This window comes from Rhamphochromis sp. 'chilingali', assembly GCF_963969265.1.
Source record: "Rhamphochromis sp. 'chilingali' genome assembly, chromosome: 2".
NCBI lineage: Eukaryota > Metazoa > Chordata > Actinopteri > Cichliformes > Cichlidae > Rhamphochromis > Rhamphochromis sp. 'chilingali'.
In genome coordinates, this window is record NC_137930.1 from 56,516,904 (window position 1) to 56,535,031 (window position 18,128).

Here is an 18,128-nt window from a genome sequence, read left to right on the forward strand (position 1 = left end):
GTGAGTTGTTTATAATTTTAAGCAGTGATTGCATGTGTGTGTGTGTGTGTGTGTGTGTGTGTGTGTGTTTGTGTGTGTTTTATATACCAAAACAGAGTTATAATAGTTCGGTCTTTAAAAAAAAAAATCTGTATTTTTTTTTAAAATTATCATCATTTTTAACATTCTGTTGAATTACCTGTTGAATGAGTTTCGTGAGTGAGTTCGGTCATTTCCCTTTACTTTTCATTTAATACATTTCATTTAATAAATTGATTTGGCTATATAAATAAAATTGAATTGAATTGAATAAATGGATCGCTAAAATTAATTCGAGTAGTAGAGTACTTCTTAATTAAAGTTTACAATGACTTAAAATAACTTACGTTTACTTATATTTTAAAGGGATGCTTATATATATCCGGGTCAGATTCTGCGGTTCAGGCAGCACATTGCATGACACATTTGCAAACACTTTGTTAAGTCAGTTGTGTGAGTACGTCCCACTGTACATGCTGCCTTAAACCAGTCTTTTATATATTTATATATATATAAAAGACTATATATATATATACATATCAACTAAAACTGAAAGCATTTCCTGTAAATTTACAATTTATTTAAACTACAGCGACCTTGGTCCAGGTCTTACCAAATGAAATAATGTTTAAATAAAAATAATGTTTACTTATATTTTCCGGAAGACGAACTCGACTTATTAACTCGCTGCCGCAGTCATGTGATTGCATTCATCTAAGCACATGACAGGTATCGTTTTGACGGTGCAGTTCGCGCTAGTGAAGAGCGAGGGAAGTCATGTCTGTAGTAACGTCTGGACGATACACTTTTCCCAGCTATAATTTGGTGTTTTTTATTTTCCTCCAGCTTGGGCTGCACTCAGTTGAGGGAGTATGGCCTTTACCGCAATCTATTACCTCCTCACCGGAGCGATACCCTCTGAATCCCCAGGCTTTCTACTTTACTTACGGAAGTCAATCAGCTGCACAGGAGGGCTGCTCTGTTCTGGATGAAGCATTTAAGAGATACTTTTCTCTTATTTTTCCAGACTACTCATCTGGTAGGTTTTATAGTGAGGTGAAATTCTTAAAATGCAAAAACGAAGTAAGATTTAAAGTCTTGCTGAACTTGAACGTTGTAGTTGTTCAGTCAGACTGTTTAGATATTCGAAAAACATTAAGGATATGAAATAGCCTATAAAAACTAACTTTTTGTGAAAGTCTAATCTGGACACTATTAGTAGATGGTTTGGCATTATAACACGTTTAAAACATGATTGTAAACGCACAATAAACAGAGCAAAGTGCTCACGTGGCTTCAATGTTGTTTGTCATGCTGGCTTTTAAAACAGATCAATGGTCATTGTACAGACAACAGGTCATCAGTCAGCCAGCACGGGCATACCAACTGAAAATAACCTCACAATAACAATGGACGAGAGTAGCACAGCTTCGTTTTTGTCTTTTCAGAAACAAACACAAGAACCACAGCTCCTAGGGAACAAAAATCAGTGTGTAATGTGCTTAAAGTGCAAGTTTACTTCTGCAAATACTGTGGTAATGGTTTAATATTTATCACCACCAGGTTACGGTTTTCTGCGATTCAGTGTGGATAAACCATTTACTGTCCAAGTAAGTGTCGGCCGCGATGATTGCGACAGCTACCCAGATGAAGACTCTTCTGAGCAATGTAAGTACAACCCGCTGATGCCCATTGATTAGAGCAAGTAACACTGTTTTGTAATGAATTTAACCACCATAATACTATATAGAGATTGACAAAATATCATAATTTCTCCTGTTTGTGTTCCAGACACTCTGAGCGTCTCTGCTGGACAAGCATCTCTGAAGGCAGAAACTGTGTGGGGTGCTCTAAGAGGTGATTATAGCATATGTAAAATATATCTGAAGAGCATTGGTAATTAAACAAACATGTTAACCATCCCTAATTTCCTTCGGGATTAATAAAGTATTCTGATTCTGATTCTGATTCTTAAGCTGGCAAAGTATGTCAAAGCTTGATGAGTTGTAGCAGATTTCTTGTTCTACTACATATTCCATTGCTACAACGCTCCACACCACCATCTCTCACCTGGAAGTGCAGGGCCGTTACGCCAGGCTGCTCTTTGTTGACTTTAGCTCTGCTTTCAATACGATACTCCCGGACAGACTAATAGATAAACTGCTGGAAATTGGACTTCCTTCCACCACCTGCCGCTGGATCAGAGACTTCCTCTCAGACCGTGTACAGAGAGTTAGAGTGGGGCCTCATCTTTCCTCAGCCCTCAGCCTCAACACCGGCTCTCCACAAGGCTGTGTACTGAGTCCCCTACTGTACACTCTGTACACACATGACTGTGTTAGTTCCCACCCAGACAACACAGTCATCAAGTTTGCAGATGATACCACTGTGGTGGGGCTCATCTCAGGGGGAGATGAGACGGCGTACAGAGCTGAAGTTCAGAGGCTGTCAGATTGGTGTGCAGATAACAACCTGGACCTCAATACCACCAAAACAAAAGAACTGGTAGTTGACTTCAGAAGGAGGAAGTCTGAGCTGCAGCCTGTCAGCATCAACGGGGAGTGCGTGGAAAGGGTCTCCAGTTTCAAGTTTCTGGGTGTGCACATAGACACAGACCTCCAATGGAGCTCTAACACCTCTGCGGTCTTAAAGAAGGCCCAACAGCGTCTCCACTTTCTGAGAATCCTCAGAAAAATGGACCTGAAGAAGGAGCTGCTGACCGTCTTCTACCGCTGCTCCATTGAAAGTGTGCTGACATATTGCATCGGTGTGTGGTTCTCCAGCTGCACCACAGCACACAGAAAGGCACTCCAGAGGGTCATCAACATGGCCCAAAAAATCATTGGACATCCTCTTCCCTCCCTGAAGGACCTGTACAGCACTCGCTGTCTCAAGAGGGCACGCAGCATCCTACGGGACTGCACACACCCAGGACACCGGGTGTTTAAGCTGCTGCCATCTGGCAGGAGGTTCAGGCTGCTGAGGTCCCGAACAAATAGACTCAAGGACAGCTTTTACAACAGGGCAATAGCCCTGATCAATGTAAATAGCTGACCTGACTGGATACCTCCCTGGACTTTTTAGGGGGAGGTAACAATGTTTAAAACGATAACAATAATATTTATATTTATAACAAGGTGCAATAATAATTAATGTGCAATAATAACAGTGTGCAATACACATACACTTATTCTTCTTTTTTATACTAAGTTAATATACTGTGTTGTGTTGTTTGTTACGTTGTGATGTGTCATATCGTGTCGTGTTGTGTTATATGTAGTGCCGACGTAGGACAGTTTTTTCCAATTTCATTGTACTACTGTACTATGTATGACTGTGCAATGACAATAAAGAGTTATCTTATCTTATCTTATCTTATCTTATATTCAGTAAGTAGCCTGTCAGGTTGTGCTATGTATTTCCAGTTTTGTTTAACTCATGTGACTCAACTGATGCAACACTTCATGTGGCACACACAGACACCTTCTTTATAGTTTTACTCAGTAGAATTTCAAGTAGGCCTACTGCATGTGGATTATAAAGTAGGGAAATTCCAACATTTTGTCAACCTCATCTATCATGTATAACAAATTGCTGATTATGTACTGTACACCCTCTGTTTAAGCACAGGTCTGGAAACCTTCAGTCAGTTGGTTTATCAAGAGGATTTTGGCTCAGTAAGTCGCAGTTTTTCCTAATGCACAAACTAACAACAAGGCCTCTGGAGTAATCACGTTTCAAATATGTGCATAATTAATATTTTTCCCTTTTTTCTGTTTGTTTTTAATTTAGTATTATGTGAACAAGACTGAGATTAAAGACTTCCCCCGCTTTCAGTTCAGAGGGATTTTATTGGACACTTCACGTCATTATTTACCAGTGCAGGCCATTTTAAAAACCCTGGTAATAATCAGATGACACAATCGAAACTTCAGCCTTCTGTTTGAGTCACTGTATTTATTATAAGCTGTATTGACATACATGTTTTCTGTTAGGATGCGATGGCCTTCAGTAAGTTCAATGTGTTTCATTGGCACATTGTCGATGACCCCTCCTTCCCTTATCAGAGCCGCACCTTTCCGGACCTGTCTGCTAAGGTTTGTTGATATTCTTCCTTGAGGCACTTACGTAAGTCCTATCATATGATCCTCACTGTAACTATGCACATTCATTACAATTTGCCTTGCAAAAAATATCCTAATTTTCTAAGGTGTTCTTGGCTATTTTATCCCAGAAATCTAAGTAAGTTTAATGCATATAGACTCATGAGATAGGAAATGGCTGAAAAATAGCATCCACTCTGAACAGCGACTTCTGGCTCTTATTCAGGGGGCTTTCCATCCGATGACTCACATCTACACGCAGTCAGATGTAGGAAGGGTGATCTCATTTGCCAGAATGCGGGGAATAAGAGTCCTTCCTGAGTTTGATTCACCAGGCCACACTCAGTCTTGGGGAAAAGGTAAAAATTCAGTTAAACTCCCAACATCCAGTAAGTGACATTAACAATAAACAGTTTAGTCCAAATGATTTCAGCATTTTGATCTATAGAAGAAAAAGTACTTGGCATGATGTCCAGTTAAGGCTCAGTAGGAATAATTTCTGCCAAATCTGCAAGTCAAGACTATAAATGGCAATATAATATGTAGTGAAGGCTGACTTACTGCTTATGTGGTTACATCAGTGGAACAAATTGTCTGCTCTCGATAGAAAATGCAAAAAAATGTATTTGAAGGATATGACTGAGTCAAATTAATTATTTACAATTATTTCTCAGGCCAGTCTGACCTGTTGACTCCCTGCTACAGTGGGAGCAGCCCTTCTGGTACTTTTGGTCCTGTTAATCCAATATTGCCCTCCACGTACAAGTTCATGGCAACACTATTTAAGGAAGTGTCTTCGGTGTTTCCTGATTCCTATATCCACTTAGGAGGAGATGAGGTTAACTTTTCCTGCTGGTAGGTTAAAATGTAACTATCATTTACACGTCGGCTGATTGTTAACAATTTCGAATAAGTTTTTCTGATTTTTGATAATTAAATAAAAGAGAGTTTATGAAAATTTTACATAAACAATGAACACATTTTTTTTTGTAGGAAATCCAACCCTGATGTCCGAGCATTCATGCTGAAAATGGGATTTGGAGCAGACTTCACCAAACTGGAAGCTTACTACATGGAGAAGTAGGTTGTAAAAGGGAAAATACAATGTAGATGGTTCTGCAAAATACACCAACTGATGCATTCATGTGCTTATCTTTTTTTAGCATTGTGAACATCACTGTAGCTCTCAACAGAACATCCATTGTGTGGCAGGATGTTTTTGACTATCATGAACGAGTAAGTACGCCCCACCGAAACACTTATATTTCATGATATAAAAAATGTACATTTCCTGCGTTTGTGGTTTTTAGAGGATGTGGTTGGAAGTGCATGATGTTGATTTTAAACGGTAAACGGTAAACGGCCTGCATTTGTATAGCGCTTTTCTAGTCCCTAAGGACCCCAAAGTGCTTCACACTACATTCAGTCATTCACCCATTCACACACACATTCACACAAATTTAACAAGTACAAATTTGAAATTAAAAAAAAAAGTGAATTTCAATGAATTTTATAATATTTTACCAGGGCAGTACTGTGCAAAAGCCACCCATAATTTATTTATATTCTGCTAAGAAGATAAGAAATAAGTGCAGTTCTGTATATAAATGTTCCTGCACTTAGGCAAGCTTTCTGGTAATTTCTTTAAGTAGTCTTCAGGAATAGTTCTCCAGATTTGAAGGACATTCAAAGCTCTTCATTTTTGTTGTCCCGCATTGGCAGTGTTTGTGGTCATTGTCAAGCTAAAAAATGAAGCTGTTGCCAATCAGACGCTTTACAGATGGTATTGCATGCTGGATCAAAATTCTTGCTAATCTTGCTGCTAATGACAAAGTGTCTAAAGATACAATGTAAAATTCTTTGCTAGTTCATCCCTTGGGTGTGTTTCTATGCATGAATAATTCATTGGTAAGTGTTAAATGGCCGAAAAGAAATCCTTGGGTACAAGGATTGGACTGAAATCGAGTGCTAAAGCAGCCAATGCCCAAAAAAAACCAGCCTGGAGAACTATTGTACAAGACAACCCCTGAAAAATTACAACAAAGTATTGCTCCTTGGAAGCAAAATATGAAGGAATGAGGAGTGGCTCAACATTTTTGCATAGTCCTGTGTCTTTACAGTTTTGTTCTTGGATTATTAATTATAGATATTTTAGAGTGTGTTCAAGTATCTACAGGATCCATGCATATTCTATAAAAATGCACCAGTTATTTTTGTAGTTGTTGTGACACTGTTGGCTCAGTTGCTATTAGCTCTGCAGATGAGTACAGGATGGAAATTGTCACATTAAAACAGAACTGGCTAATTGTGGAAAAAATAAAATCCTCTATTAAGAAGTTCTTCAGATACATTTGATACAAATGTAATTTTACACTCTGCAGGTTTAGTGGTTTGAGCCAACTAACCAGCAGTTTAAAACAGTTTGTTGACAACATCCATCTGTTCTGTTCTGATCTGGGGCCTGTTCTTCGTACCTCGCTAAGTGAGTTAGCTGGATGAGATTGTTGACGATTTCGCGTGATCCTGGATCGTTCGGTTCCCCGAAGCCCATCCGGGACTTGCTGTCATAGCAACAGAGCCGTAAGCGTAAACCTGCTGGGGAGCAGGTTTACTTTATGTAAACAGGATTAGATCGCGGCCACGCAGGTATGTCCGCGTCATTCATACGAAAGCAACAGCGATATTCCACCACTGTTTCACCATAAATAAATAACATCAATGTAACTAAAGATAATGCAGCACTTGATCCTTTTATTGATTTCACACAGATACATACAGGTCATTTCCTAAAAAAGGGAAATGTACTATTAACATTCTATTACATGTATGTGATTATTACAGATGTAATTCATATTTCAGTAATTGTAAATTACTTCGTGTAATCAAGATGAGAGACCACGGCTATAAAAGCGAAGGTGGATTTGGGAAGTCTGTCGCAGTCATATCCTGTCCGTTTACGCGAGCAACCCATTGCGGAAGGTGCAAGATTGATAAGGAGAGTCCTCAGAATTCAGCGTATATTGCGGGACAGACAGGATCCTTTAGCTCAGCGCGACAGTGTGCTCATAGAGAGATATCGATTTTCCCGTGAGGGTATTATTCACTTAACCAACTTGTTGACGAGGGGGTGCAGGACCACCACCTGTCTTTTTTTTTTGCTCTGCCCTTTTCTTGGTTGCTGTTATGAACAAACAAACAGAGTATTCCAGGGTCTCTTTCCAAGAGACGACAAGCAATATAAGTGATAAATATTACCATTCTGTAGAATATTCTTATATTTCACTTTTACTTGTTCCCATGTTCTAGTGGGTCCTGTTGTGGCTCTAATGTGAAAGGGGATATAATATAACATATTATAATATAATATAATGTAATATAATATTGGATAATATGGTGTGATATGATAAATCTACCCTACCGCCTACTGGTGTTGGCCAGAGGGGCCGATGGCGCAATATGGCAGCCTGGCTTCTGTCAGTCTGCCCCAGGGCAGCTGTGGCTACAACCGTAGCTGCCTCCACCAGTGTGTGAATGTGAGAGTGACTGAATAGTGGCATTGTAAAGCGCTTTGGGTGCCTTGAAAAGCGCTATATCAATCCACTCCATTATTATTGTTATTATTAAATTACTTACGAGTTTAATTTGTCAGCAACTTTCTGCCAGCCCTCTCTCCTTGCTTTTGCAGCCTTTGCAGTGTTCCCTTGCGTTTTAATTAAACTCTGAAACTCCTGAAATCCCTCACTCAAGAGTTCTTGCTCTGCTGCCGAAAAATACCGAGCGCGCTCCTTCGACATTTTCGCCGACCAATCAGCGGGTTGCCGATCAATGTTTCTACTATCGATGCGTAGCCCCTGTTGGGCCACCCAGTGATCTCACATTACTTCATCCAGCTGTACTAATCATCAACAACAGGTGTGTTCGGGGAACCGGAATAGCGAGCTCAGAGTTAGCGCGATGATTTGGTCTTGGATGTTTCATTTGATCTTGGATGTAGTAAGCGACGTACGAAGCACAGGGCCCAGATCTTTCACCATGGACTGTATGCAAACAATGGACGTGAGAGGTCTGAAAAAACACAGCCAATGCACAGTGCCTGAAATCGGCATTCTTTCTAGTGTCCTGAAGGGGGCGAGTCACTTGAGTGCAAAAAGAAAGCTTGTGTTTAGTTTCAGTTGCCAGTTTTAAGCCTTACTGATGCCCAACGTGATACTCGTTAAAACAGCAAGAGAGCAACAGTAAAGACACCTAGCTGTGTCCATTATTTATATACAGTCTATGTATATCATGCTTTCTGTTTATCTGTCTGAGAGCCCAAAGCCTTGTGTTACAGCACACTTCTCTATCAGTGGTGGAGGTATGGAGAGAGGGCTGTTACCTGTGTGAAGTACGCAGGGTGGTTAAAGCAGGGCTCAGGGTAATTCTAGCCTCTCCATGGTATCTGGACCAGCCCGGACCTACACACAACTGGGCCCGCTACTACACTGTGTGGCCCCTCGCCTTCAAGGGTCAGAATATGAAAACTGTGTGCTGTGCAGAGTTAAAGATTTTCAAGCTGCTGTGTGTGTGTGTGTGTGTGTGTGTGTGTGTGTGTGTGTGTGTGTGTGTGTGTGTGTGTGTGTGTGTGTGTGTGTGTGTGTGTGTGTGTTTGTTTGTCTGATATTAATCAACAGATAAAACATGGTTTTACGTAAAATATATATCTATGGATAGCTACAATTTGGGGACTATTTACATGGTGTACAAAGTGTTTATACCAGTTTATACATCAGTGTTACTAAGGCTGTTCTGTGTCCCAAGACTGTACCTGAAATCTTTTTTTTTTCAGGTATGAACAAATAATAATAATAATATAACTTGGTGTGTAAAGAACTTGGACACAGCTACAGAGAGATGTGATTGTTGTGATGCTGCTTACTGCTGAACACACATATAAAAGTCCTGCTACTGCCAGCTGCTTTGCCAAAGCAAAAACCCAGCAATTGACTCTTTGTTTATCTGGGAGATAATCAAAGAGTTAAGCATATGCATAATGGTGTCTTACTAAATATTCCAGATTTTTTTTATTTTTTAAAAAAAGGTCTTGAAAGCATAACCACATGCTTGCTCCTGACCTAATCTGCTGGTAGCCCATTAGAGATTCCACAGCTGCTTCCATCAGACAAGCTTAGCAGAAGAAAGTTACAGATACTGTTTATGTTTGGTTCTCCAAGCCATTTAAAAACCATTGTTTTTATACACAAAACTGCTGGAAATTCGAATTCAAATCAAATCAATTTTATTTATATAGCACTTTTAAAAACAACAACTGTTGACCAAAGTATTGTACAATAAAATAATCAGATAACATTTAAAAGGAAAGTAAAATAAAAGATAAGACAATAATAAGAATAAAAGAATGACAGACTCATACAGAATTAAAAGCCAAAGAGTAAAAATGGGTCTTTAAATGAGTTTTAAAAGTATCCAGTGTTGGAGAGGTCCTGATATGTAAAGGCAGTTTATTCCACAGTTTCGGAGCAGTCACAGAAAAAGCCCGATCTCCTCTGTGTTTTAATCTAGACCTAGGAACAACTAGAAGCATTTGGTCCGCAGACCTCATAGATCTCACTGGAGTATAGCAATTTAAAAGATCAGAAAGATATATAGGAGCTAGTTCGTGCAATGTTTTAAAAACAAGTGTCAAGATCTTAAAATCAATTCGAAAACTTACTGGCATCCAGTGTAGCGAGGTGAGTATAGGGGATATGTGCTCTCGCTTCTGCTTGCCAGTCAGTAGCCTTGCCGCGGCATTTTGAACCAGCTGTAGTCGGCCAATAAGTTGCTTACTCAAAGTCTCTGAAGCAGAGAAATGGCTTCACCTTTGCAAGTAAGCGGAGGTGAAAGAAGCTGGTCTTGATCACATTATTTATCTGTTTATCGAATGTTAAATTACTGTAAAAAATCACACCTAAATTCCTCACAAACTTTTTTTTTTATAATTTTCTAAGGGGCCATGGTCATAATGGTCACTCAATTCAGCACAGTTTTCTTTATTGTCATTATATAAATATATGAAAAAACTCTTTAAGGGACAGAATGAGCAAGTTAACAGACTTTGTCTTAATTTTAGGTTATAAAAGCAAAGATAAATGTATCTTTGCAAGTACTGAGAAAGATGGGAAATTGTAAAAACATTATACAGATGTTGTTGAGGTTTTTCAAATAATGTCAAGGGAGATAACATGTTAAAAAGAATAAATGCAGCAGTTCAGTTTAACAATTCTCCGTGGACAGAGGCTGTATTGAGCACAGTTTGTTGGTAGTAATGTGAGGATAATATGCTGGTGAGATAATTCGTTTAACAGCCTAGACTGTATGCTTTGTCATCAGAGGCAGTTTTGGGATTCTGCAGAAGTTGAGCTTGATGCTTTCCCAGAAAGAAAAGAAAATTCTTGCCAACGTCTTTCACTTTCATCTTGTGCACATGCTTAGGAATAATGGCTCAAGGAAAGTTCAACCCTGGTTGCCAAATGTTGGCTACATGGGGATTGTCCAGACTGGGCATTTTTCCAGACATGAATGTGCACTAGATGAGTAACTTTGTGCTCTGGCTTGTGCTCTGAGGATTAGAAATTCTTTGAACTGTGGCTTTTTTTAAATATGTGACTTTTCTGAATGATAAAGTATTTAATACAAACATACTAATCAACTGGATTCAACATACAAAAAAAAACTTGGGCAATATAACACACAAGGAGCAAGACAGTTGTTGTTGTTACCCTTCTCAGATTCCTAAGGACACAGTGCTGCACATCTGGAAGGGCCTCCCCGCTTCTTATGCGGCAGAACTCAGCGCTATCACCAAAGCTGGCTACAGGGTCCTGCTCGCTGCACCTTGGTACATCAACCACATTTCCTATGGCCAGGACTGGCGCAACTACTATACCGTGCAGCCTCTGAACTTTTCTGGTGTGTGTTGGCCAAGTAATATAACAAAATAATACAACCTTGCTCACTTATGTGCTGTCCATGGTGCTTCTCTGGTGGTGGGAGCTATCAGTAGAGATTTCTTATTAGTAAGACCCATTAAAACTCTGACTTGACAAGTTTGACTTGAAGTGGTGTGATAACATTGAACTGTAAATAGCCAATTCTAAAGTATAACATGTTATTCAAGAAAAAAAATCCACATCTTTTTCACAGGTACCGAGGAACAGAAGAAGCTGGTGATAGGGGGTGAAGTTTGCATGTGGGGGGAATATGTAGATGCCACTAATCTGACCCCACGTCTTTGGTAAGAGATTGAAAAGATCCCTGAAATGATCAAACTAGAGAACCTAAGTAGAATGTGCAGCCCATGAGATTAATCAAAATAATGACCGGATGAATCCAAAATCACAGGCCAAGGGCAAGTGCTGCCGCAGAGAGACTGTGGAGCGATGAGAAGCAGACCTCTGACGTGGACAAGGCGTTTCCTCGATTGCAGGACTTTCGTTGCGAACTCCTGAGGTACTTTAGCTTTTCTGATAACGCACATGGCATACCTCAACACATCGCCGCACTCTTTTTTTATGAGGTCTGCTTAATATACACCGATGCTTCTGTTTCACTTCGTTTGCAGGCGGGGTATCCAGGCAGAGCCTCTCTTTGTTGGACACTGCAAACACGAGTACCAAGGTGTTTGATTATAATGGACCGTGTGGCATTTTTGAGCATTTGAATCGATTAACTTCTGAGGTGTAACTGGAAGTAATTTTAAAAAAAAATGGAATGAAATTTTCTCTGCTTTTAAGTCCAATATACACTTGTGCTTTCTCAGGGATTTTCCTCTTTGTATTGCGACTGCTGTTTTTTAATTTTACATTTGATTTGATACATTTATATCATGTAGTGATCATATGTAATAAATGTGAAAGTTTACCTACATTATATGAGATGATTACAAAATATACAAATCAGTTGTGTTTGAGTTTAAAAGGCACACGCCAGTATGATGTAGCTTGCTCTCTTTTCCATTCAAATGTAATACAATTATGATAAAGTCACATTGCTGTGTAGACTTTTATCAAAATTAAAATCCATCTGGATGTAGCATTTTTAGTGGGAGAAACGTTTTGTCTGAAAAACGCTACGTCCAGGTGAACAGAATCAACTTTGTGGGATTTCTATACCTGGATGATTGAGCATCAAGATGGTTTTTTAATTATTATTAGAATAATACCAGAGACAACAGTTTGTCTCAGGTATAGAACACATGATCGTCTCATCCTAGGCAACTGATTTAAACTTAGAACCCTATTTTATAACTAGATTAATGTTACAAATGAAACTAACTGCACACCACCCCCAGGAAGCAACCCAAAAAAGAAGACAAAATTCTGTGGAAGGAAGAGTTTCCTCCAAAACTTGCTGATATTGGACACAGACCCCTGCACATACTATTGATTGATTGATTGATTGGTAATTTATTTCAACATGTGAACAATATACAAGTACATTTAGAAAAGAAATGAGAGAAAAAAAATATACTATACAAATTACATACAAAAAAACATTCTGATTAATTTACATGTTGAAAGGGAGTGGGAAGAAGTATACACTTATTTAATCCCACCCCTGTCCCATAAATTATCAGTGAATATTTAGTCAGCTTCCTTACTGATATAATTTGTAATAAAAATAGTGAACAGATTTCTGATATACTATATACTATAATATCACATCATGAATTTTTTGTTTGTTTGTTTTTAAATAGAGACATTCACTTAATTTAAATATTTTCCTTTTCTTTATAGATCGAGAAGATCATATTTTTATAACTCTTTTTGAACAGTTTTATGTTTGGACATTGCTTTAATTCCATATTCAGTTTGTTCCATAGTTTCACTCCTTGAACAGAAACACAAAAGCCTTTTCTTGTAGTACGTACCTTCATTGTTTTGAAGTTACAAAAACCCCTTAAATTATAACTTCCTTCTTTCAAAAAAAACATACTCTGAATATTACCTGGCAGTTCTTTATTTTTTGCTTTGAATAGAATTTGTGCTGTTTGGAATTTCACTATATCGTCAATTTTCAATATTTCAGACTGCAAAAATTGTGAGTTTGTATGTTCCCTATAACCTGCATTGTGGATGATTCGAATTGCTTTCTTTTGAAGAGTAAAAAGTGAATGTAATGTGGTTTTATAGTTATTGCCCCAGACCTCTGCACAATAGCTTAAGTATGGTGAAACCAGTGAACAGTAGAGAATATGAAGTGATGTTCTGTCGAATACCTGTTTTGCCTTGTTTAGTACTGCAATGCTTCGTGATACTTTGGAATTAATATATCTTACGTGAGCTCTCCAGTTAAGTTTTTCATCTATTATTACCCCCAGAAATTTATTTTCACTGACTCTTTCAATATCAACACCATTTATTTGAATCTTTGCATTTGTATTTAAACTACTATTTCCAAATAACATAAGTTTAGATTTATTCAAATTTAATGATAATTTGTTTTTATCAAGCCAGAACTTCACTTTACTTATTTAATTAGTCATATCCTCCAATAAATTCTGCAGATCATCACCAGAGCAAAAAATGTTTGTATCGTCAGCAAAGAGAACCATTTTTAATACTTTGGACACTTTACAGATGTCGTTAATGTACAAGTTGAAGAATTTTGGACCCAAAACTGACCCTTGGGGTACACCACAAGCAATGTCCATACATAAGGAGCAACCACCATTTATTTTCACAAACTGCTTTCTGTCACTTAAATAACTCCGGACCCAATCTAAAACTACCCCTCTGACACCATAACGTTCCAGTTTTCTTATTAATATATCATGATCTATAGTGTCAAATGCCTTTGTCAAGTCTATGAATAACCCAGCCACATATTGCTTTTTGTCTATGGAATTTGTGATGTATTCTATTGAATCTAATAGTGCCGATGATGTTGATCTGCTTGATCTGAATCCGTACTGACTCTCAGTGAGTAGTTTATGTTTATCTATAAATTTTTCCAGTCTGTTTTTAAACAGTTTTTCAAGAACTTTTGAGAATTGAGGTAGTAAAGAGACAGGCCTGTAGTTTGTGAAATGGTGTTTGTTTCCAGATTTGTATAGAGGTATAACTTTTGCTATTTTCATTCTGTCTGGAAATCGACCAGTTTGAAATGATAAATTACAGATGTATGTAAATGGTTTTATAATAGCCTCAATGACTCTTTTAACCACTATCATATCAATATCATTACTATCACTGTTTATTTAAAAAATAAACAGAAAAACCACCACCGTTTACTAGCCAATGAAAATAATCTCGGGTTTATTTGGAGGAATTATTAAAACAGCAACCCTTTTCCTAGGTTTGCCAACCATCCTGGAATAAACACTTAGCCACCTAACGGTGACTAAGTGCTTATTCCAAATGGGTGGACGTCTTATCCAGATGGGTGGCCGTCTGTCTGTAAAGGTTGATTGGAAGTGAAGAGAGCAGAGTGAAAAGAAGTGTGCAGTGATGAATAGACACTTGGGAGGCTGTTGGGCCAGAAACCACAGATATGTAAGCACAAAGGTACAGAGGTGGGAGACACAAAGGGAATAATGTGTCACAGTGGTAAAATGCATAGACAGGTTCCTGTAGCAGCATAACTAGACAAAAGACACATGACTGTGTCTGGCCTAATTATAAAGCTTATAAAACAGATAAGCATCCTTTCAAAAGCATAAAGGCTGTCCCTTACCCAAGTCCAACACTATATAACAGACCAATCTGAGCAAAACAGTCCACCTGAGACCAGTTTACAACTTTCAGCTTTACTTTGATGCCATATAAAAAATAAAATTACCCATCATTCCACTTCTCCAATTCAGGCTACCACAGGGCAAGAGATAGTACACCCTGGACAGGTCACAAGTCTGTCGCACAGCTAACAGAGACAGACAGACAGACAGCCTTTCACACGCAAATTCACACTATTATGAGCAATTTAGAATCACAAATTAACCTTAACTTTACATTTTTGGACTGTGGGAGGAAGCCAGAGTAGCTGGAAAGAACCCAGAAATAGAGAGACCATGCAAACTCAACAAAGAAACGCTTTGGTCAGATTTAAACCCAGGACCTTGCTGCGAAGCAACAATCCTAACAACTGTGCCACTGTGTTGCTACAAAAGCAGTGCAAAAATGCTGCAATGCCCTAAGATGCCATAAGAGAGTCTATATAAGGCTCAGAACATTGGTGCAGCACTGCTCTTGCACAAAGAGACACTTTCAATTCTCCCTGGCTGTTTGTGTTTTTACACAGAAATCCAGACTGCTTCTGAAGTAACAGTGGTCATGACCCTTATTATTGTAAGTGAACTGTAATGTGTAAGCCCATAAATGTTCCAGTGGGTCATACAGCAACTCTGATTCATCATTTGGTCTTACTTAGTTGGTTCACTTTTGTAACACAGTCTAGTGGTGTGTGTCTCCCTCTACAGACCACCTAGGGAATGACTATGTTAAAAAATAAAATAAAGGCATTGAACTATGTGAATGGCCCTGCTTTAAATCATTTTAGGATGCTGTTGTGAGTGTCAGTGTATATACATGACTTCTATCGGCTGCTTCCTTTTTATAAGTCTTTACTGTCATTGCAGTTTAACCTATTATTTTTGTGTGCTGGACTTTTACTTGAGCACTGTGGGCTTTGTTAAGTAAATCACTTATCCCTGGCTTATTTTGACATTTCTGGGAAATAGTCAACTGATCCAACCAAATAAGATTAATTTGTCAGCAGAAACACAGATTTCACAGTAGCTGTCAGCGAGCATCTGTTGAATAGAGTTGACTTTACTCTGATGTGGGCCAAGATAGCTGATTTTGTCATTGCGTGGATTAAAGCAATGGTAGCAGATGGCAAGGAGGGCCAATCCCTATCCTTAGTGCTGACACCTCACTCCTTGTAATTCATCTGATTGGGGTGGAGTTGGGGGAGGGGGGTCCCCAGGAAATGCTGAACCAAACACAACAAAGCTTAAGCAAGCAAGCTCGGTTAACCTATCACTGGGGCCATTTAGAATCACACAGACATGCTGAGTTCTGTGTAATCAAAGCTTGTGCATATGTTAATATATGGGGAACAATATCATTAGCCTGTCAGGGTTAGGGTTAGTGTGCTTTATTTTCTATATATTTGAGGTGGTTAAGTTTAGATATAAGTTGGTACAAAACTGTAACTTATTACTATTTTAAACTTTAATTACTTTAATCTCGAAAAAGTTCAAGTTTAAATGAATAAAAATCCTAATCCAAATAAAGAATGGTCATTTATTTTATGATTTGGCAAATTTGAGGATCCTGTAGAGAACCACTATAACTTTAAAAGTTAATCTCACTCTTTGACAACTGCTGACATTCAAGGAGATTATATCAAAAAGCTGCTTAGATTGATGCAAAGACTTGTGAACTAGCATTCAAGGGCATCCTGCGAAGGACAATAAAATTATGCCTTCCTTGTTTTTTGCAGGGCACATAGTTTTTATGCAATGCACCTCACTACAATAATAAGTCTTTAATATGCACAAAATGTAGATATGCGATATAAGATAATGCCATTCCTGACCCTTAAATGAATGCAAGGCATTTGAAATGACCCATGCATTTGAGGGTTAAAGTAATGAGCAACTGATCTGTTTGATCTGCAAACAACAGAGCCAAGGTTTTACTGGTGACGCGTGTCCAATCACATGACCGGCGCTGTCCTCATAAATGTTTCCACTAAATACATAATCATCTAAACAGCTCATGGCAGCATGCTGCTAAAGATTGTGCCGTGTCTGCACAACAATCACAGGGCTGGGCAGGGAAGAAACGTGACAGTTATTCCTGGCAGATAAAAGACTCAAAGCAGGAGCTTGCTGATGGCTGCAGCATCTTAACTGTGCGGAAGAGAGTCAACCCCTCAAAAAACTGAGCTAAAAAGGACTTAACATGTGTAGTTCCTAGTGTTAAGAACAAAATAATCATCTCACCCTGACATGTGAGGAACACACGTGCTACAAAATCTGATGTGGGTGTCCAGGTTGCCATACTTAAATATGTATTTCTGACTTATGAATCTCCTCAGAGGTCGTTTTCACTGTAACTTTATACTGTCACCAAGTGTGAAGTGTAAATGCTAATGTGCTAAATTAAGGTGTCCAGAATGTATGGACTTTCAAAGCCTTATTTATTACATCAAATGCTACATTTGCCTTCACCAGCACAGAAAGTTGGGTGGATTTAAATAAAAGTGGGAAACAAAGAAAATAGCAGCAATAAAGGAGAACAAAATAAAAATATCAAAGAGAGTAATAGTGATGACAAATGAATAAAAATATCCACTCAGCCATCCATCCGGTCTCCCTGATGCATCCACCAGAGTGTGTGAATGCCAGGTTAAAAGTGCTTAAGTAATAAAAAAAAAACCCACTTGTATGGATGAGGCCTGTAGTAGGAAAACATCTGATATATAACTACCAATATAGTATAAAACAAGCGATTCACATACCACTCAGGAAGTCTCTGGTTTGTCATGAAAACTATTTTTAAAATATATTTTACTTATGCACTTATACTAAGCTCTTTCTAAATATTTCTTGTGTCTTTCAGTCATTGTCCAAACAGAGTCAGAGTTGAAGGTCACTGACACTCAAAAAGTTCCCACTTCATCACCACCAAAGAATCCAAACGAATCACCCCTCCTATCATATGAGCTTGATGCCATTTTTCATCAAGGACATCTGACAGCTCTTTCTGACCCAGGCAGTCACCTCCAACTTAATTTTGTTTGCCGGTACAACTTCCTTACCAGTCTTTCCCTTCTAATGTCCTGTCTCCCTCCCTTCAAACCCTGATGGGCAGCGTGGGCTCTTCTCCTGATTTTATTTTATTCTGGTTAGAATCAGTTTGAAAAAATTTTTTAAGAATTTTTTTTTTTTGCCTTTTGTAGAAAAAAGGTTTATTTAGTTGTTCATTCTCTCGTAAGCTGATGGTAACATAACTGACAAAA

At 38.5% G+C, this 18,128-nt stretch overlaps 1 protein-coding gene across 1 annotated transcript; it reads left to right on the plus strand.

Annotated features, from left to right (window-relative positions):
• Positions 1-720: 720 nt before the first annotated feature.
• On the plus strand, positions 721-14,959 carry hexa (hexosaminidase A (alpha polypeptide)). The gene is made up of 14 exons (XM_080875891.1): positions 721-1,057; positions 1,582-1,686; positions 1,810-1,875; positions 3,649-3,695; positions 3,811-3,921; positions 4,014-4,115; positions 4,348-4,480; positions 4,796-4,976; positions 5,115-5,201; positions 5,285-5,357; positions 10,889-11,069; positions 11,304-11,394; positions 11,502-11,609; positions 11,722-14,959. Exons 1-14 carry the CDS (start codon positions 796-798, stop codon positions 11,783-11,785), a joined length of 1,611 nt encoding a protein of 536 aa, XP_080732017.1. The 5' UTR covers positions 721-795; the 3' UTR covers positions 11,786-14,959.
• Positions 14,960-18,128: the final 3,169 nt, after the last annotated feature.